This window comes from Xenia sp. Carnegie-2017, unplaced genomic scaffold, assembly GCF_021976095.1.
Source record: "Xenia sp. Carnegie-2017 unplaced genomic scaffold, XeniaSp_v1 HiC_scaffold_36, whole genome shotgun sequence".
In the NCBI taxonomy this organism is placed as follows: Eukaryota; Metazoa; Cnidaria; class Anthozoa; order Malacalcyonacea; family Xeniidae; genus Xenia; species Xenia sp. Carnegie-2017.
In genome coordinates this window covers 32,070-53,131 of record NW_025813500.1, presented here as the reverse complement: position 1 = coordinate 53,131, position 21,062 = coordinate 32,070, and the positions used below count along the sequence as shown (strand labels likewise).

Below are 21,062 nucleotides of genomic sequence, written 5' to 3'. Positions count from 1 at the left end.
GAAGTTTGTATTGCGTCCATTTTCTTGTAGGTATAACATCACTTACAACCACGCGAATAAAGGAGGTATCCGCTGTACACTGGTAAAGACAACTCAGAAATAGTACATAGTAAAACAGGAATCGTATGAATTCGATCATTAATAAAAGCTCTGGAATCACTAGTATAGAACCTAACGAACACGAATAATTTAATCCAATAAAATTTAAAAGATCGATACCATGAACAAAAAACGCCTGTACGTGAGGTTACAAGGGATTAGAACTTTGATTTATAGAAGTATAACCATCGTGGTTATCCATACCATTTTCTGTATGTTATATAATATCTGAAATTTTACTAATTTTCTCATCTGGTTTACACCATAGTGACACACAAACACGAAATTTTAAGTCCTCGTGAAAATTTACTTGTTTTTTAGACATCATTTCATCATGGTTATACATACCATTTTCCGGTATGTTATATAATATCTGAAATTTTACTAATTTTCTCATATGGTTTACACCATAGTGACACACAAACACGAAATTTTAAGTCCTCGTAAAATTTACTTGTTTTTAGACATCATTTCATCATGGTTATACATACCATTTTCCGGTATGTTTTATAATCTCTGAAATTTTACTAATTTTCTCATCTGGTTTACACCATAGTGACACACAAACACGAAATTTTAAGTCCTCGTAAAATTTACTTGTTTTTAGACATCATTTCATCATGGTTATACATACCATTTTCCGGTATGTTTTATAATATCTGAAATTTTACTAATTTTCTCATATGGTTTACACCATAGTGACACACAAACACGAAATTTTAAGTCCTCGTAAAAATTTACTTGTTTTTAGCCATCATTTCATCATGGTTATACATACCATTTTCCGGTATGTTTTATAATCTCTGAAATTTTACTAATTTTCTCATCTGGTTTACACCATTGTGTCGCACAAACACGAAATTTTAAGTCCTCGTAAAAATTTACTTGTTTTTAGCCATCATTTCATCATGGTTATACATACCATTTTCCGGTATGTTTTATAATATCTGAAATTTTACTAATTTTCTCATCTGGTTTACACCATAGTGACACACAAACACGAAATTTTAAGTCCTCGTAAAATTTACTTGTTTTTAGACATCATTTCATCATGGTTATACATACCATTTTCCGGTATGTTTTATAATCTCTGAAATTTTACTAATTTTCTCATCTGGTTTACACCATAGTGACACACAAACACGAAATTTTAAGTCCTCGTAAAATTTACTTGTTTTTAGCCATCATTTCATCATGGTTATACATACCATTTTCCGGTATGTTTTATAATCTCTGAAATTTTACTAATTTTCTCATCTGGTTTACACCATAGTGACACACAAACACGAAATTTTAAGTCCTCGTAAAATTTACTTGTTTTTAGCCATCATTTCATCATGGTTATACATACCATTTTCCGGTATGTTTTATAATCTCTGAAATTTTACTAATTTTCTCATCTGGTTTACACCATAGTGACACACAAACACGAAATTTTAAGTCCTCGTAAAATTTACTTGTTTTTAGACATCATTTCATCATGGTTATACATACCATTTTCCGGTATGTTTTATAATCTCTGAAATTTTACTAATTTTCTCATCTGGTTTACACCATAGTGACACACAAACACGAAATTTTAAGTCCTCGTAAAATTTACTTGTTTTTATCCATCATTTCATCATGGTTATACATACCATTTTCCGGTATGTTTTATAATCTCTGAAATTTTACTAATTTTCTCATCTGGTTTACACCATAGTGACACACAAACACGAAATTTTAAGTCCTCGTAAAATTTACTTGTTTTTAGCCATCATTTCATCATGGTTATACATACCATTTTCCGGTATGTTTTATAATCTCTGAAATTTTACTAATTTTCTCATCTGGTTTACACCATAGTGACACACAAACACGAAATTTTAAGTCCTCGTAAAATTTACTTGTTTTTAGACATCATTTCATCATGGTTATACATACCATTTTCCGGTATGTTTTATAATATCTGAAATTTTACTAATTTTCTCATCTGGTTTACACCATAGTGACACACAAACACGAAATTTTAAGTCCTCGTAAAATTTACTTGTTTTTAGACATCATTTCATCATGGTTATACATACCATTTTCCGGTATGTTTTATAATATCTGAAATTTTACTAATTTTCTCATCTGGTTTACACCATAGTGACACACAAACACGAAATTTTAAGTCCTCGTAAAATTTACTTGTTTTTAGCCATCATTTCATCATGGTTATACATACCATTTTCCGGTATGTTTTATAATCTCTGAAATTTTACTAATTTTCTCATCTGGTTTACACCATAGTGACACACAAACACGAAATTTTAAGTCCTCGTAAAATTTACTTGTTTTTAGCCATCATTTCATCATGGTTATACATACCATTTTCCGGTATGTTTTATAATATCTGAAATTTTACTAATTTTCTCATCTGGTTTACACCATAGTGACACACAAACACGAAATTTTAAGTCCTCGTAAAATTTACTTGTTTTTAGACATCATTTCATCATGGTTATACATACCATTTTCCGGTATGTTTTATAATATCTGAAATTTTACTAATTTTCTCATCTGGTTTACACCATAGTGACACACAAACACGAAATTTTAAGTCCTCGTAAAATTTACTTGTTTTTAGCCATCATTTCATCATGGTTATACATACCATTTTCCGGTATGTTTTATAATATCTGAAATTTTACTAATTTTCTCATCTGGTTTACACCATAGTGACACACAAACACGAAATTTTAAGTCCTCGTAAAATTTACTTGTTTTTAGCCATCATTTCATCATGGTTATACATACCATTTTCCGGTATGTTTTATAATATCTGAAATTTTACTAATTTTCTCATCTGGTTTACACCATAGTGACACACAAACACGAAATTTTAAGTCCTCGTAAAATTTACTTGTTTTTATCCATCATTTCATCATGGTTATACATACCATTTTCCGGTATGTTTTATAATATCTGAAATTTTACTAATTTTCTCATCTGGTTTACACCATAGTGACACACAAACACGAAATTTTAAGTCCTCGTAAAATTTACTTGTTTTTAGACATCATTTCATCATGGTTATACATACCATTTTCCGGTATGTTTTATAATATCTGAAATTTTACTAATTTTCTCATCTGGTTTACACCATAGTGACACACAAACACGAAATTTTAAGTCCTCGTAAAATTTACTTGTTTTTAGACATCATTTCATCATGGTTATACATACCATTTTCCGGTATGTTTTATAATCTCTGAAATTTTACTAATTTTCTCATCTGGTTTACACCATAGTGACACACAAACACGAAATTTTAAGTCCTCGTAAAATTTACTTGTTTTTATCCATCATTTCATCATGGTTATACATACCATTTTCCGGTATGTTTTATAATCTCTGAAATTTTACTAATTTTCTCATCTGGTTTACACCATAGTGACACACAAACACGAAATTTTAAGTCCTCGTAAAATTTACTTGTTTTTTATCCATCATTTCATCATGGTTATACATACCATTTTCCGGTATGTTTTATAATCTCTGAAATTTTACTAATTTTCTCATCTGGTTTACACCATAGTGACACACAAACACGAAATTTTAAGTCCTCGTAAAAATTTACTTGTTTTTATCCATCATTTCATCATGGTTATACATACCATTTTCCGGTATGTTTTATAATATCTGAAATTTTACTAATTTTCTCATCTGGTTTACACCATTGTGTCGCACAAACACGAAATTTTAAGTCCTCGTAAAAATTTACTTGTTTTTTATCCATCATTTCATCATGGTTATACATACCATTTTCCGGTATGTTTTATAATATCTGAAATTTTACTAATTTTCTCACCTGGTTTACACAATAGTGTCACGGAAGTTTGTCATTTCCTTTTATAAAAACACTAATATGACAGATCACACTTAAATTCTTTGACGCACAGGATAAATAAATAGCTGCATCTCGATCCGTTATAAATTACTTGGCACCGAAAACATTTGCTTTAATATTTCTGCAAGGTTTGTTAGAATTTGATTAGGTCGCTTATTTACTGAAAACTGCTTCAAATTATTGTTGAGATGTCTTCCAATATAAAAAGTAAAGTAAATTCACGAGGGAAAAGTTTATTCTAAAAAGCAAGAGACCGGTAAGATTATGTGTACGTTGACAGTAAATGAATTCTCAACCAGAGTTCTATCTGAACGTCAAGTTTATTTTTGAAGAAAAAAGAGCTATCGATTTCTCAAAGTGAAGCGCACAATGTGTACAGAAAGAAAAAACGTATTGCAGACAGGGTAAAAGAATGATAAACTTTTTGTACCCTCTTTGATTAATGCAGAAAATATTGACTAAATTTGAAATGTAACAGCTATAAATCACATGCTCTATAAATATTTTAGATTGATCTAATGTCATCGGAGAAGAGCCTCAATCCGATGGTTTTGCTATATCTTGATGGACATGGAACGGTTAAAGCTGCTGGTAATTCTTCTATCAAAAAGATTTTAGACTTGTGTAGAAGTTAAGAATTGAATTGGATTATTTTTGTGTTTAAAATACGATTGTCGGTATAGAAGTAATGTAATCAATTCATTTAAACAGGAACGCCCGGCCTTCGTCGAGAAATCTTGAATATTTCCCGAGATGCCATGTGCAAATATGTTGAAGACAATTCTTTGATTACAACTGACTCCCCAAGTACTAACTTTTATTTTGTTGTTTCTAAATTGTATAAAAACAAATAAAGGTGTCACAATGCTGCAATAAAGTCTGTATCATTTTATATTAGAAAGCTGTGAAGACGTTTATCAAGTGCAGGAGATACGCTCTGATCTTGTTGATCCTGATGCTTTGGAAGAAATAAAACAAGGGACTTGGTCGTGCAAAGAGCTACGGAAACTGGTTTTAAATATGGTTCTCCCAAGAACAGCTGACATCGGTAAAAACTATTTTTGTATATTTGTGAGTAACTAATTTCTGATATACAACGGCAGACCTCGTGAATTCAAGATTGGTTTTAGACAAGAAAGGAAAACGGAAGTGGAAAGTGGCTAGAGTGAGAGACTTTTGGCTTAAAGCAGAGAAACCGTTGTTTTGGCCTCCTCACATCCCATTTGTTTCGCCATCTGCCAGGATTAATCAACCTTCAGGTAAATCAAGTGAATCAATCTTCAATATTTTCATTGTTTTTATTTACATATTGTACACCATTCTCAGAGGATGATTACGATGAAGAAGAATTTGATGATAAAACAGAACGCTCGAGAAAAATTTTAAATAAGAAAGAACTGATAGAGATCGCTCTATCGTATGGAGAATACGTTCATGAAGTGAGTATTATTGTTGTAGATTTAGTATATAGAAGACAACTCACTGCTTCTCTTAACTTTTGTTTAATTAGTTTACTGGAAATGAAAAAAATGAAGAGACAACACAATCATTTGGTCAAGGAAGACAAGAGGTACACACTAACCATCTTTTAAGAAATAATATAAGAACATTTAAACACGAACTGCTATTTGCTTTTATTCCCAAGAAAACTAATCGAGATGCGAATGTTGGAAAAGATACGTATACAAGCGAAGAAGATAAAAGAAGTGATGAGAGCGAGAAAAGAGAAGATTTCGAAAACAAATTTGATAACGAAGCTGCATTAAATAACATAAAAGAGGATGAAAGGGTAAATGAACGTCCAGGAAATTACAAAAAACAGCGTACCAAAAATGAACGTTTTTTTCTATACCCATCAGGAAGAGGATACACAATTAGTGAATTTACAACAGATGAGAGACATGTACGAAAAAGTAAGAAAACTTTTAGAAACTCACATTTATTTTTTTAAATTTCAAAACGATACCACAATCCATTTTAGAGAGAAATAGCTTGTATTGTTCGCGCAATGTTAAAAGACCCCCTAAAATATGTTGAAACAGCCTACGAATTGTTGGACTTAGCTGATACACATCAACATCCTATTACGAAAAATTTAAAGTATGAAATGCTAATGTTTATTGACTGATTGAACGGTTCTAATCTAAATGACAATTTGTTGATTCCTTAATAATATTTGAGTAGGTCACACGAAAAGACCTCATGGGCGTTCCACATGATTACGACACAAGTTGTCCTGGAGACATTTTCAACGCTTTAAGCATTGATCCCAATAGACTTCAACTCGATTCATTTCTATACGGAGTTGCACATCAATGTCATTTGGCATCCGAAGTAATATTTTGCTCTGTAAATCTCTAAGTTTTTATTTATAAAAGAAACACATCTTTTCTAGCGCTCACGACAAACAAGTAAAGCAATTTCAAATGAAGAAATTATAAAAGAAATACAAGATTTCAACACTGAAGGTGAACATTCTCAAAATTCAAATCACGAAGAAAATTCTTTAATATTAAACAAATTTAGAAAACCTACATGACAAGCAAATTATTCCCTTTTTTAGAGGTTACCCTTACTAACACGCATGTTCAATGCATTGCTGGAGCACTTCGTGCGTCATTGGAAATATGGAGTCCCCAGTTTGAACTATTCCATATCTATTTTCCGTGTTTATGCCAAGTTACGGACAACGGAGGAATAGGCTACTTTAGTTTGACAGTTGGCAAAACTTTTCAAAATAGTTATGTATTTATGGAGCAAACATCTGAAAAGAGACCGACTAGAAGAAAAAGCCAGCAACTACAATCAGGTCAATAAAAATTGAATGTCTCATGTAAATGTTTCTATTGAATATGTGAAGAAAATTCCTGACGATAATAGAAAACTATATCTTTGACAGGAAAGAATGCAGTGAAGAGAGTGAAAGGTGACATTCATATATTGAAAATATTTGACAAAAGGAAAACGACAAAGGTAGCATCAATGCCTTTTAGAGTGAACTGTTTTGATGGCATTGTAATATACAAGAGTGATGTCGAAACATTAAATGGAAGCAAGTGGTTGTGTGATACCATAATTGACTTTTTTTTAAGGTAATGTGAAATGATTCAAATCTAACATATAGAAGGAAGCAATAAAAACTTTACAAGCTAACTTAAATTACATGAATGCAATAGGTATTACTGCAAAACGGCAGAAAGAAAAGACGATGGGGAACAATATTATGCCTTTTCTAGTTTTTCCAACAGAAACTACTCATGAAAGGACACGTGTAAGTGTCCGGTTAAGATTTCACCCTAGATTCTAGAGATAATTACATGTTATAATATTTGCAATTTTTCAGATCAAAGCGACCATTAGATCTTTCGGGATGCAACTTACATGGAGTGAGGAGATACACACCTAAGAACATGTATCAATATAAAATGATTTTTATACCAGTCTGCGACATGTAAGAATTTTACAAAGAAAATCAGTTTCTATAGTTCAATTCTATGAGATACTTGAGACATGATATATTTTAAAGGACACATTGGTGGCTAGTGGTCTTTGAAGTTTTGACAAGTCGTTTATACGTGTTGTGCAGCATGGGTTGGAAGAATAAAACTGTTGCTTCAAACATAAGAAGGTTGTTATTTCTATACATACTGAACTAACAGGTTGCCTCTTTTGATATGTACCGACATGTTTTCTAACTTCATAAACAGCTTTTTAACGTTAAGGTATCTCCAACACATAAAAGAAGAGCAACAATGGCCAGACCACATGGGAAGCATTTCAGAGCCTATTTATGCGGATGTAAGTCGAGTAATTGTTTGACAAGCATAAACACATTGATCTATAAAGTCAATGTATGGATATGTCACAAACGTTGTTATTTAATCACCATTCAGGTTGCAAGGCAAAAAAATGGTCACGATTGCGGCGTATATTTGTTAGAGTTTGCAAGAGTAATAATAAAGGAGGTATTTTGTTATGTAGACATTTGCTGTCGCAAAATACGCAAATAATTTAAAAGCAACATATTCCAGTATGTGACATATAACAGATAATTTTATCATATTTTAGGGATGCATCAACTCATCGATAGAAAATATAAACAGTGAGGGAAGACGTACGCAGCTAAAAGAGCTTCTTCAGTCCCTGTAACAGTCGACCTGTTTACACACAATGAAAAACAGGCGTTATATAAATGGTCAATGCTCGGCACATTTGTTCAATTACTTCTTCATATAAACTCTGATTGTGTCATGAGGTGCAACATTACTACTACATAGAATAATCGTGGAGTAAATATATATACTTAATAACTAATGAGTACCAGCATTATCCATAGACGTTGAAAAGCTATAATATCGTGCGAGTTATGATTTCAACATTTTAAAAATTGATTTCATTCATTTTCATATCCAAAATTTTTCATTATGCTATAAATGCGAAAAATATGAAGCTGTTTGAGGACAAAATGTTACAGCTATACGTTACGTAGACATGTCATAAACATGACGTATTTTCTTTAAAAATGATGAATTTAGAAAAATATTTCAACTGTTACTTAGACTTTTTTTGTTTGTTCCAAAGTGTTAGCATTTCGTTTCAACATGGTTCCCAATTAAATAATACTGGTTTTCAAATACTACTTATCTGATAATATTGCTGATTGCAAGAAACGTTTCTCTGGAACATCCCGTCCAGGATTGCATTTTATTATGCGCAACATGTTTCTGTACCAAATATACAATTTCGAAAATAGCAAAAAGTTGTCATATTCCATGTATGAAACCATTGACGCAAGTGGCTTCATTACAGAGTTACACTGCTCTGCAGCTTGGCTGTTGTGCGTTTTTAAAATGGGATATCTATTAATATCGTATCCCTCAGAGCAACCTATAAGAGTCAAAGATATGAGTCGTTTCAATTTCGACACACTTAGCATAATAAAATACGAGTTTTATACCAGAATGGTTTCTCCAATGAAACTTGTCGACGATGAATTTGGATTTTTAAAAAGCAGGATCGCGGTTAAGGCAGTACTCGTGTAGTTTGCACGCGTTGTCATAGATCACTAGTTCAGGAGCTAAACATTATAAGTTTATTTGTTTACAATTGGGAGTAACGAAACGCTAACAATTTCACAATTCTCATAAAAGAATGAGAAATACCTCAAAACTTCAAATTACCTTCAGAAAATCGAGTTCTTAAAATGGTAAAAGGAACATTGGGTGATTCATGATCGGGCATCACTTGAAAGCCGTAACAAATACCTAAAACAATAAAAAATCTCATAATTTTTCAATGAGGAGAGTTTACGGGATGAATTTTCCTGTCATTCTATGATCAAGAACATTAATGCTTCTTTGCCATACCGTGCGGACATAAAATAAGGAATATCCCAGGAATTAAAGACCCATGCTTCTTCTTTGAACGAACGCCTTTGGCACAATCATCTAAATGACCAGCTCTTTTGTGTCAAGAACATAGTGCCCACGTTCAACAAGAGAAGGCAAAGATGGAAAAAAACCTAACTGACCATCACACTGAACTTGGGGAAGGTTGTGGGGCAAACGCTCACACCCGTTTTGGTCAGTAAAAGGACTGGACGCTTTGGCGACCATTTCCCCACACAAAACACGTATGGGGTTTGGCAGCTCTGCAAAATGATTGCAAAGACAAAACAAGAGGGGGACCTGTTCGTGCAAAAGTTGTAAATCAGACAATGGATTGTCCTTTGGATTTGCTCCGTTGGCAATTCTGATCAACAAATCCTTCACCTCTCTCACAGGAGGTACAATTGCACAAACAGGTTTATCTGACGCAAGTGCTTTGAGAAGTCTTATGCAAGGTTCTGGAAACGTGACACCAAAATGTTCCTCTCTAAGGGATACGATTAGCATTTTAGGCCAGGAGATGAAATCTAAATAAACGAGCAATAGTAAAATAGCCTGTAAAAATAGCTACAACATGTTCTTAGCATATTGTACATCAATAAACAACTAACAACATTCATACTTCCGAGGTTAATTCCACGAGTTCGTCTTCTGTAATTTGGTTCTTTATAAATTTCTTCAACAACTCTCTCTGCCTCTTCCGATTGAGGAAGTTCCGCGTTTCGAACCTAGTGTTGGAAAAAATCCGCCCCAAAATAAAACACATGTCCAGCTAGCCAATGAAAAAATACACACCCAGAAAAAACACTTATCTTCCATCCATCGTAGGGCCTTCTGGGGAGCTACCTTACGAGGCAAGAAGGTTTTTTGGATACCAAGTGCCGTACCGTCCATAACAACTTTTTTCGGATGTTTTCCACAGATGTTACAATGAAAAGCGTCAACAAAGTCAATGTCAAGTAATCTAAATAGCGTAAAAAATCAGTGTTGTATCCAGCAAGGATTTTTTAGATCTATGGTTAAAAACCAATTAACATAGTTATTCTTAAAAGCGGATACAATACTGCCTGTTTTTGTCAACAAAATAAATAAGAATGCCATTTGATCTATTCAGTGTTGCCACTTCATAAGGAAAGTAAAATGATAGTAAATAAATGTTCAGACTTTCTTGGACATTAAAAGTAGGATAGTGTTTTCATTTTTTGTACCTCTCTATGTACCCTTTGTTGACCATTACCTACAGGTGGGAGCACCTCTGTGCACCTACACTCCCCACCCTTATCATAAATTCACCACCAATGAAATGATCAAATGCTAAACATACGTAAGTGCTACAGATATATATATATATTGGTAGCATACGTACTTTATCATTTATATTTAGCATTACAACAAAAGTTAATTTAAACAAACGAATATCCGATCAAATAAACTTTTAAATACATGTAACTCACCTAAAAATTGGTGCAGGTTGAAATAAAAAAAAGTTACCTAATCATTGCAGTAACTGCCAGACGAAACTTGGTGTAAGTTATAATGCCAGAAAAATTCAAATTTCCTGACATAACTTGTCTTTGGACGTACGTCACGTAATATTTATACATGGGCAGGCTAAACCATTTAAAAGATGAAAAGATATTTTCATGAATTCATAATTAATCATGTAGATAAAAATGTTTACTTCATACTTGATAACTGACTATCACACGTACCTTGAAACCAAAAAATGCCTTATATAATCTTTGAGGACTGCATGCGAAATGGAAAATGATCCAAACCACAAGACGTTGTTCTCGATACCATCGTACCGCTTCTTGTTTGTGCATGTAGAACACGGTCGATAATACACTAAAAATTCACAGAAGATTGTAGTCGTGACACTAATACAAAGAAAGTAATAAATAATTCAGTTTACAAACCATTCACACAGTGGAAATCATAAAGATACGCCACATGACAGCCTTCCACATCCAGCCAGTCATCTGATACATCACGCTTATCCCAAGCAGCACCACAAGAGCAAGTACCACAAGCACTAGGTACGAATATCTTTGACCAGTTCATAGCCAGAAGCTTAGCAAAATGATTGGCATCATTCTCATCACAACCTGTGTGAAAAATGAGTATTGAAATTTAAATGACGATTCCATGTTTTTTGGCCACCCATTACACAAACACACATATATTATTTCCATTTACTACACTACTTTACCTATTTCAAATAATTTAACTTTTTTTTCACTACGAGTTGCCAACTCGTAGTAATTTCTCATTTCAGGTGAGGTTTCAAAAGCTAACTTAAAATATGCTAGCTGCGAGTCGTCATCATCTTGTACGATTTCCAGCGCCTTCCCAAGAGTTGTAACATGAATGCAGAGGTAAGATGAACAATTAGAACATCTTAGCTCTGCTTGAGGTAGTGCTACTTTAGAATAAGTAAATGTGCACACGCCCCATTCGCGATTGACTGGTTTTACAGCAATCCAGTTGGGACCACCACTAACGGCTTTAAACAAGTCCTGTAACATGAAAGGAGCTATCGTAGAACATATTATAATTTAATCAATGACTGCAAGTAAAAACCTCTTTAGGAAACATTCCACAGTATGAATGATCTATTGGGTCAGATGTTCCTGATTTTTCCACAACTTAAAAATTAAAAACAAACATACCATCAATTTTATGCAAAATTACTTTTTCACAGGTTGGCATGATATTAGCATACTGTTCTCATATAGCAAAATAACCACCATTCTGCATTATTACATGTTTCTGATGTAGATCGTCCAGGTTAGTAGAGTCCTGAAAATGACTGTTATTGTTGGTGTTGACTGACTTTCTACAACCTTAGTGGTAGTCATCTTCAAAAATTTTGATCTGAACATCAACACAAACAGTCCTTCTCAGGACTCAACTACCTGGACGACCTACATCCACAAACATGTCACGATACTCCGAGTTCAAACCATTTACTTTATTCTGCATTATGAGAACAATAACATACTCTTGAAAAAACTTGATTCTTGTGAGGTTATTCCCAAATTTTCATCATAAGTCTCCAAAAATCTTTCCATTGCCAATATATGTAAGCATTTTGGATAGCTTACAACTATTAAAAGAGTATTCCAGAAGTTAGTGCTTAAATTTACAATTAGTCATTTTTAATAATCTTGTATACCTTTATCTGTACTTAAATTAGTATTTGAGCTAAGGGCCTGCACAAATTCCAGTCAATCGATCACATGAACAGCCAAACAACCAGACAAATCCATTTGCACGATAATGAGGGTACCGATGAACAAACACATATGAAGTGTGCTTAATTAAATGTAAAATATATATGAATATAACATTATAAAATACATTCACTACTAAGGAGCTCACCATAATTTTTCTTTTCTCCACATTATAGTCAAGAATAGCAAATGATTGATGTTCCCCCCAAATTTGTTACTGCAGAAAATTGAAGCAATAACCCAGTATAATGCAAAACAGCTGCAATATTTTTCTAGAAAAAAACAATACATTTTGTTGGGAAGTTAAATTCTTTGACTCAAGTTTAAATTTTTTCAAGAGGGAAAATAACTCCAGTCAACAAGTGGTTACAGTTTTTCTTCTAGGCAGAGAACGGAAATTACATTCATGATAAGTTTCATATGAAAACATTGTATGCCAGGGTTAGAGTGGTCAGTGTTAACACGCATATGTGCTTCCTAGGTTGTGGTAGGGTTCTTTTCTGTGAGACCAATGCATGTTATGAGTGTGTTGTTTCTCCTAAAGTTTTACATTATCTTGGTGATTATTTGAACAAGTTTCCATTAAGGGAGAAATATTTATCTTGTTGACATAGTGATTATTGAGTCATGAATAAGTTGTTATGATTGTCAATAATGTTTGATTATGAATGCTAACTGAAGTATTTAAAGATTTATTTGATATATAATATTTTATGATATGCTTATTAATTTGAGAAATGAAAAACATGATTAAGGTGTTTCACTATAAACATTACTCACAATAAGCTTAGTCAACTTATAGTCACTTTTATATATTTATACATAAACATTGTGTCCTCCTCATGATTACCATATACATAGATGGTAACCCTGCACTTTGGCTGGAAAGTATATTATTGCATATTATAGGTGAGGATCACATTAAATACATTGCATCAAGCATAAAATCCTGAGTTAAGTTTTAAACTATTAAGATTTCATCTTATCTGTGCTACTTTATTTCATATTGCTCTGAGCACTATATTTGTATCTGCAAGTTGCACTTACTTCATCAGGTTGAGATTTGTCGACATCAACGGTAATAGTTTCATCAATATTCTGGGAAATCAAAAGAGTTTATAATATTACTTTGGCTTTCTGACAAGCATAAAGAATTTACTGTATTACTTTACAGAAACCTGAATAATTCAACTAAAAACTAACCAGATGCAACGGTTGTTCAAGAGTGATGTTTGACTCAACACATTCTTCTAACAATGGATGATCATCATGCATTTCCTAAGAGAAAGTTTGCAATGCTCCATATATGATAAGTAACATATTTAATTTTTCATTTCACCTAAGGTTCACAACTTTAATGCAACACATCCCACACAGATATTTCAGACTTCATAATTTTGAGATACTTAGAGACTAACCACATTACATTCCACTAGTCTTCGTTTGATTTAGATTGACTGCTATGAGGGGCCATCTATTTTGTGATGAAACAATGTATTATAAGTTGTCAACTAAAACATATTTCACACATATGTTTACTACCACTAAACAATTAACTTGCAATAGGAAGAAAATGTATCTGTTCGGCGCTGCTGGTGGGCTTACAACAATCAAGCTTAAATGCAACATATTTCCTTCTTACCTTTCTGTACAAGCTTTCGTTGAGCATGCCAAAATTTTATAAGCAACATAGTTGTACTAATATGTACAGAGACCTTGCAGAGAGCAAAGTAGGAAATCCAAAATAGTTCACAAATTCCAAAGTCAACTATCAATTCTTGCACATTAGTGAATATGTTAAAATATTTAAACCAAAGAGGGCTATCTATATGTATTTGAAACAATGTATACCACCACAATTATCATCCGTAGATAACTCCCTACAAATGCAAGTGAATGAATGGCTTTAATAATTTCACAATCATAAGCATTATGTAATACGAAAAGCAGCTTGATTGTTTGTAGCCCACCAACAGCAAATTTCCATCATGAAAGTATATGGATGGAGAGTATTATCTCAAAGATCAGATAATGTGGTAGTTGAAATGAAACTTCATTTCTTAAGTTGAAGCTGAAATTGAGTTACTTGAAACAAATTAATTTTTATCCTACCGAATCAATAGGTGATCGTCGAGGGCCTCGAGTGTAGAAAAACGTCTTTGAACGCTTAAACTTTTCCCAAAACGATACATTTTTATTAACCTTCGAAACTCCAATAGCCAATTTGTTGTTAGGAAGTTACTACTCCATGTGACTTTGATTTAACGGAAGATATCAATTTGCATTATCATATGAATTAAATATCTAGTAGCAAATCTACTACAAGTGTAAATATGCCAAGTTGCCAACTTGTGTTAACTGTGAGAGTTATTTTAAACATATTATTTCAAATAAAACATAAAGATTCCATTAATCATCACTCTATACGTGTTAAAACATAAAAAAGTTTGTAAAATGTAGATGGTTGTAAGTGTGGTTATGCATACCATTTTCCAGTAGTAAAACATACCACTGTAGCGATAGGAGCCATACTTTATTTAAAATAAATATGTCCCCTCCGGTAATAATTTTATACGTTAAGGTATCAGGGGGGCGATTGCTCGGGATAAGTTGATGGTGTTACATGTAAACTTCCTATTCACTTCTTACTGAATATGGCATAAAGTAAGCCGAAACATGTTTGCCTTAAAGAATTTGTCGTATACTTTAAATGACTTATGACTATTGTGCTACTATGAAATTATGGAAAGAATAATTTTCTCTCACAATTTATTAATAAATTGAAAAGTTTTCTGAAGAGCTTTGCTATAATGGATTTTCTCAGCTCAAGAGTGATGGGATGTACTATTTTGTGTCACAAGATATGTAAAATGATTTGATTTCTTGACTTGATCACATCATACAAGATAAAATTTTGAAGGAGTTAGACTACGGGTTGATGAGACAACTGATGTTTCCACTGAAAAGCAGAAAGTAATATTCACATGAATAATATGGGGAGTAACATTGAAGTTGGCTTTGATTTGTAGCTGTTAGTTGTTGCAAGACAACTGCAACTGCTATATCAGCCGCATCATAAATTTGTCCAATAAGTGCTTTTGAGTTTTCTATGCTTATTCAACATACTTTTTTTTAATGCTGATAACCAGTTGCAATTCTGTTGCTAGTTCCATGTACAAATCAACGATGTTTCACTTTTTTTCTATGCAAACAATCATAAGTACTTAACTGCTCTTTGTTGGAAACATCCGTTGTCTTATCAACCTGAATATTTACAAAAAATGAATCATCCACCAGTTTTAAAATTTGATTATGTTATCAAGATAACCTATAAAATGGTTACATGTTTCAAGTTTGCTCATGTTGTTTATTGTGCTGTCAATAGCCTTAGTATTGTATTGTGACAAACTGCATTCTCAATTTTACCTGCGAATATTTCTTGTGTCCATGTTAGTTTTCTACTTTTTTATAAACAATACTCCAAAGGAAAAGACTTAATCTTCACAGCTTTGTTAATTTAAACAGAATATTGCTTTTTAAAAGCATCTTTTTCGTATATTCCAAGGGCTACTTGAAAATTAACTGCTTGGATAATTGTCATCGTTTTGTGGGTAATAGATGGTCTAAATTTTGAAAATAAGTGTTGGCCTCATGATGATTATGGGCATGACCAAACATTTTTGCTAGCAATGCCACTGATATTATGGATTTAAACACAAACAACAAATATAATATTGCAATGTCATATAACATTTAGGTGCAAACGTCCCCACTAGACAATATCAAACATCCATGAACTTTTCTCGCAAAGAATGGATGAAACTTTTCAACTAGTCAATTGTATTACTGACAGGCAGGTGCTTGGAACTTCAAGTAAAGGACCACAAGTATAAGCATCAGGCAGACAGTTGACCATTTAAGTCGGTGAATGTGATCTTCAACTCTATTTAGGCAGAACCACAATGGCTCCAGTACAACCAGTAGTAATCTGTAGACATGCAATGACGTCACCTTCAAGAGATTTAATTTGGTCAAGTGGTCTACCATTGCGTGCTCGTTGTCATTTTGTGTAGATGCATGAAGCATTTTAGAAATTTTCTTTGGTGTGGGCTTTTCTTCTTCGTAAGACAAGAAAATGTTTGAGGTATTCTGCACCTTTGATCTTAAACGATTGTAGTATAGGATTACAGCAGTGGCAATTACTTAGCTGCAAATATTGGATTCTGGGGTTAGGAAATTACTTGGTCATATAACTAAACAGCATATTTTATTTTAACTATGTTGATTAGATCTACTTCACTCAGTAGCTATGAACTTGAAGGCTACCAACATGTACGCATTTCTATAAACTTGAAGGCTACCAACATGTACGCATTTCTGTAAACTTGAAGGCTACCTACATGTACGCATTTCTATAAACTTGAAGGCTACCAACATGTACGCATTCCTGTAAACTTGAAGGCTACCAACATGTACGCATTTCTGTAAACTTGAAGGCTACCTACATGCACGCATTTCTGTAAACTTGAAGGCTACCAACATGTACGCATTTCTATAAACTTGAAGGCTACCAACATGTACGCATTTCTGTAAACTTGAAGGCTACCAACATGTACGCATTTCTATAAACTTGAAGGCTACCAACATGTACGCATTTCTGTAAACTTGAAGGCTACCAACATGTACGCATTTCTGTAAACTTGAAGGCTACCAACATGCACGCATTTCTATAAACTTGAAGGCTACCAACATGTACGCATTTCTATAAACTTGAAGGCTACCAACATGTACGCATTTCTATAAACTTGAAGGCTACCAACATGCACGCATTTCTATAAACTTGAAGGCTACCAACATGTACGCATTTCTATAAACTTGAAGGCTACCAACATGCACGCATTTCTATAAACATGAAGGCTACCAACATGCACGCATTTCTATAAACATGAAGGCTACCAACATGCACGCATTTCTATAAACTTGAAGGCTACCAACATGCACGCATTTCTATAAACTTGAAGGCTACCAACATGCACGCATTTCTATAAACTTGAAGGCTACCAACATGCACGCATTTCTATAAACATGAAGGCTACCAACATGCACGCATTTCTATAAACTTGAAGGCTACCAACATGCACGCATTTCTATAAACTTGAAGGCTACCAACATGTACGCATTTCTATAAACATGAAGGCTACCAACATGCACGCATTTCTATAAACTTACCAACATGCACGCATTTCTATAAACATGAAGGCTACCAACATGCACGCATTTCTATAAACTTGAAGGCTACCAACATGCACGCATTTCTATAAACTTGCTACCAACATGCACGCATTTCTATAAACTAAACACTACCAACATGCACGCATTTCTATAAACATGAAGGCTACCAACATGCACGCATTTCTATAAACATGAAGGCTACCAACAACGCATTTCTATAAACATGAAGGCTACCAACATGCACGCATTTCTATAAACTTGAAGGCTACCAACATGCACGCATTTCTATAAACTTGAAGGCTACCAACAACGCATTTCTAGGCTACCAACATGCACGCATTTCTATAAACATGAAGGCTACCAACATGCACGCATTTCTATAAACTTGAAGGCTACCAACACACGCATTTCTATAAACATGAAGGCTACCAACATGTACGCATTTCTATAAACTTGAAGGCTACCAACATGCACGCATTTCTATAAACATGAAGGCTACCAACATGCACGCATTTCTATAAACTTGAAGGCTACCAACATGCACGCATTTCTATAAACTTGAAGGCTACCAACATGCACGCATTTCTATAAACATGAAGGCTACCAACATGCACGCATTTCTATAAACATGAAGGCTACCAACATGCACGCATTTCTATAAACTTGAAGGCTACCAACATGCACGCATTTCTATAAACTTGAAGGCTACCAACATGCACGCATTTCTATAAACTTGAAGGCTACCAACATGCACGCATTTCTATAAACTTATAAACAAGGCTACCAACATGTACGCATTTCTATAAACTTGAAGGCTACCAACATGTACGCATTTCTATAAACTTGAAGGCTACCAACATGCACGCATTTCTATAAACTTGAAGGCTACCAACATGCACGCTTTCTATAAACTTGAAGGCTACCAACATGTACGCATTTCTATAAACTTGAAGGCTACCAATATGTACGCATTTTAAACTTGAAGGCTACCAACATGCACGCATTTCTATAAACTTGAAGGCTACCAACATGTACGCATTTCTATAAACTTGAAGGCTACCAACATGTACGCAACTTGAAGGCTACCAACATGTAAGCATTTCTATAAACATGAACGCTACCAACATGCACGCATTTCTATAAACTTGAAGGCTACCAACATGCACGCATTTCTATAAACTTGAAGGCTACCAACATGTACGCATTTCTATAAACTTGAAGGCTACCAACATGTACGCATTTCTATAAACTTGAAGGCTACCAACATGTACGCATTTCTATAAATTTGAAGGCTACCAACATGTACGCATTTCTATAAACTTGAAGGCTACCAACATGTATGCATTTCACATGTACCTATTTTTTAGAATGTATGCTATTTAATAAACACAGTTTTCGGGAGATATACCCGAAGGCCGAGAAAAGAAAAAGAAACGTGAATATTCATGATAGCTACAGCAAATAATGTTATGACAAATGACATCACTTGGCCCCAAATGTGGACACTGTTTTTTTTTTCAAAACAAAACGAAATGGGAGGGAAAACCGGTAGATCCGGTAAAAAACCCTCAAATGAAAGAAAAGAGCGAAAATTTAGAAAAATTTCCTAAAATTTTGTAGTTTTAAGATGTTTCATATTTTTGTTGTTTTCAATGATCCTGAATCCCGATGATCTACTTTAACATGCAGTGTAGTCAGATCGTGCGTTACAGTCGTATAAAAAATTCAAATTTACGGAGCGACAAATGCAGGCTGACTACGCTATCCACAAAGCAAAGATTTTGTGTTGCAACAAAAGAAACGCAAACTTTAGTAGATAGAGAACAAAAAAATAAAGAGCGCAGTGTTAACTGAAATTTTTATAAATAGACGAAATATGAAAACTAAAAGCAGCCATATGTAAATCATACAAAAACATTCAGTACCTACAACCAGACCATTCACCTGCCAATAACAATGAAAAATGAAATAACCTAAGTGAAATCTGCCAAATCTTTATATTGTGGCCTATGTGTACAGTCTTCTTCCATTTCATTTCGACAACATCTCCTTTCTGCAACGCCTCGTGGTTTATTTGTGGTAAACTTGAAGAGAATAGCATTTTTATGCATGGTGCTAAGCATGCCTTTGTGTATATTTGTTCCACATGATTGTTCAACATTCATTATTCCTACTTGAACAAACCACCGGAGATCTATGAAATCTAATTTTTAAAAGCAAAACGCATTGAAGGATTACTTATTGTCTTTATGATAGGTGACATGCTCCTAAGGAGCCAATCACCATAAAAATTTTAGTCATGACGTCAAATAAAGAAATGTTAACAACGGAAAATTACTCAATTTAACGTTGTAGAAAGAAAAGTAAATTATGTTTTTTACTAACGAATTACTGAAGTATGAGTTACTTGCAGAAATGAAGTAGTAGCAGTCTTAGTTTAGACCTTGTAGTATGAAAGATTTCACTGTATAATGCTTTGACCACCATGTTAAGCCTTTGATCTTTTGAAAGTTCTGATTGCATTGTTTGATTTTTAAACTCAACTGACTAAAGCTATTCGTTCATGTGATTTAAATATTTACCTTCTATCATACTTCACAAGCCATGACACGGAAAATCACAAGAATGCAAGCAATCAGGCACGTTTAAAATCAATTTACGTTCCAGTGTCTTTTATTGTTTTATTTCTACATACAAATGAAGAAAGAAGACATAAACAAATATAAACTCAGATATAAATGTTGACATGCACGAAAATTACCTGTGATATCACTATAAATTTTGATGTATTCTTTACTTGCAATTCAGCCATGTTGGTGGTATGATACAAAAGAATATTTTATCAGTGTTATTGTTGGCACCAGCCGACGTGGGGCGTGTAACATTGTTTGGTACATCTCAAGAGAATGGTTGTAAGGCCAATTTGCTTGCTCACATTATTATTTTGCACACTATTGTCTTATCGTTTTTTCATTACAAGTTGGAAGTCGTCGCTAAATTTTTCATCCAAAAGAATATATCTTGATAGAAGAACAGATTCAAGTACGAGATGACCAACGTTTTTATCGTAAGTATACATGCTCTTTTGATTTTATTTGAATGAAAATAGGAATTGCACAAGCAATATTACCACAAGCCATATTCACTGAACATCATTCTAGGCTCGTTTTCCTTGAACAATTACCATTAGCAGCAGTATTATCATCGTTTCCTTTCAATTTCACTGAAAATAGA

General features: G+C 33.6%; 1 protein-coding gene and 4 long non-coding RNA genes across 5 annotated transcripts; 3 read left to right on the top strand and 2 right to left on the bottom strand.

The window, feature by feature from the left end:
* Positions 1–4,210: 4,210 nt before the first annotated feature.
* LOC124455347 lies at positions 4,211–6,136 on the top strand. Its single transcript, XM_047006007.1, has 10 exons — positions 4,211–4,229; positions 4,306–4,377; positions 4,483–4,564; positions 4,685–4,780; positions 4,872–5,021; positions 5,104–5,232; positions 5,300–5,412; positions 5,484–5,543; positions 5,619–5,886; positions 5,955–6,136. Exons 3-10 carry the CDS (start codon positions 4,492–4,494, stop codon positions 6,008–6,010), a joined length of 945 nt encoding a protein of 314 aa, XP_046861963.1. The 5' UTR covers positions 4,211–4,229; positions 4,306–4,377; positions 4,483–4,491; the 3' UTR covers positions 6,011–6,136.
* A 35-nt stretch (positions 6,137–6,171) lies between these two features.
* On the top strand, positions 6,172–6,758 carry LOC124455352. Its single transcript, XR_006951815.1, has 3 exons — positions 6,172–6,307; positions 6,369–6,441; positions 6,537–6,758. It is a non-coding gene; the product is annotated as an uncharacterized LOC124455352 (long non-coding RNA).
* A 1-nt stretch (position 6,759) lies between these two features.
* On the top strand, positions 6,760–7,202 carry LOC124455351. Its single transcript, XR_006951814.1, has 4 exons — positions 6,760–6,782; positions 6,873–6,899; positions 6,967–7,065; positions 7,150–7,202. It is a non-coding gene; the product is annotated as an uncharacterized LOC124455351 (long non-coding RNA).
* A 1,445-nt stretch (positions 7,203–8,647) lies between these two features.
* On the bottom strand, positions 8,648–9,433 carry LOC124455349. The gene is made up of 4 exons (XR_006951812.1): positions 9,340–9,433; positions 9,154–9,237; positions 8,931–9,050; positions 8,648–8,860 (listed from the first exon to the last, which is right to left on the bottom strand). It is a non-coding gene; the product is annotated as an uncharacterized LOC124455349 (long non-coding RNA).
* Positions 9,434–12,804: 3,371 nt separating this feature from the next.
* LOC124455350 lies at positions 12,805–14,030 on the bottom strand. The gene is made up of 4 exons (XR_006951813.1): positions 14,015–14,030; positions 13,800–13,874; positions 13,644–13,694; positions 12,805–12,868 (listed from the first exon to the last, which is right to left on the bottom strand). It is a non-coding gene; the product is annotated as an uncharacterized LOC124455350 (long non-coding RNA).
* Between the last annotated feature and the right edge of the window lie 7,032 nt (positions 14,031–21,062).

Excerpts from the sequence above, each read along its gene's own strand:
- LOC124455347 (XM_047006007.1), top strand. The coding sequence starts at position 4,492 with ATGTCATCGGAGAAGAGCCTCAATCCGATGGTTTTGCTATATCTTGAT. Across the intron at positions 4,565-4,684 it reads TGGAACGGTTAAAGCTGCTG|GAACGCCCGGCCTTCGTCGA; the intron begins GTAATTCTTCTA and ends TCATTTAAACAG. Across the intron at positions 5,022-5,103 it reads CCCAAGAACAGCTGACATCG|ACAAGAAAGGAAAACGGAAG; the intron begins GTAAAAACTATT and ends GATTGGTTTTAG.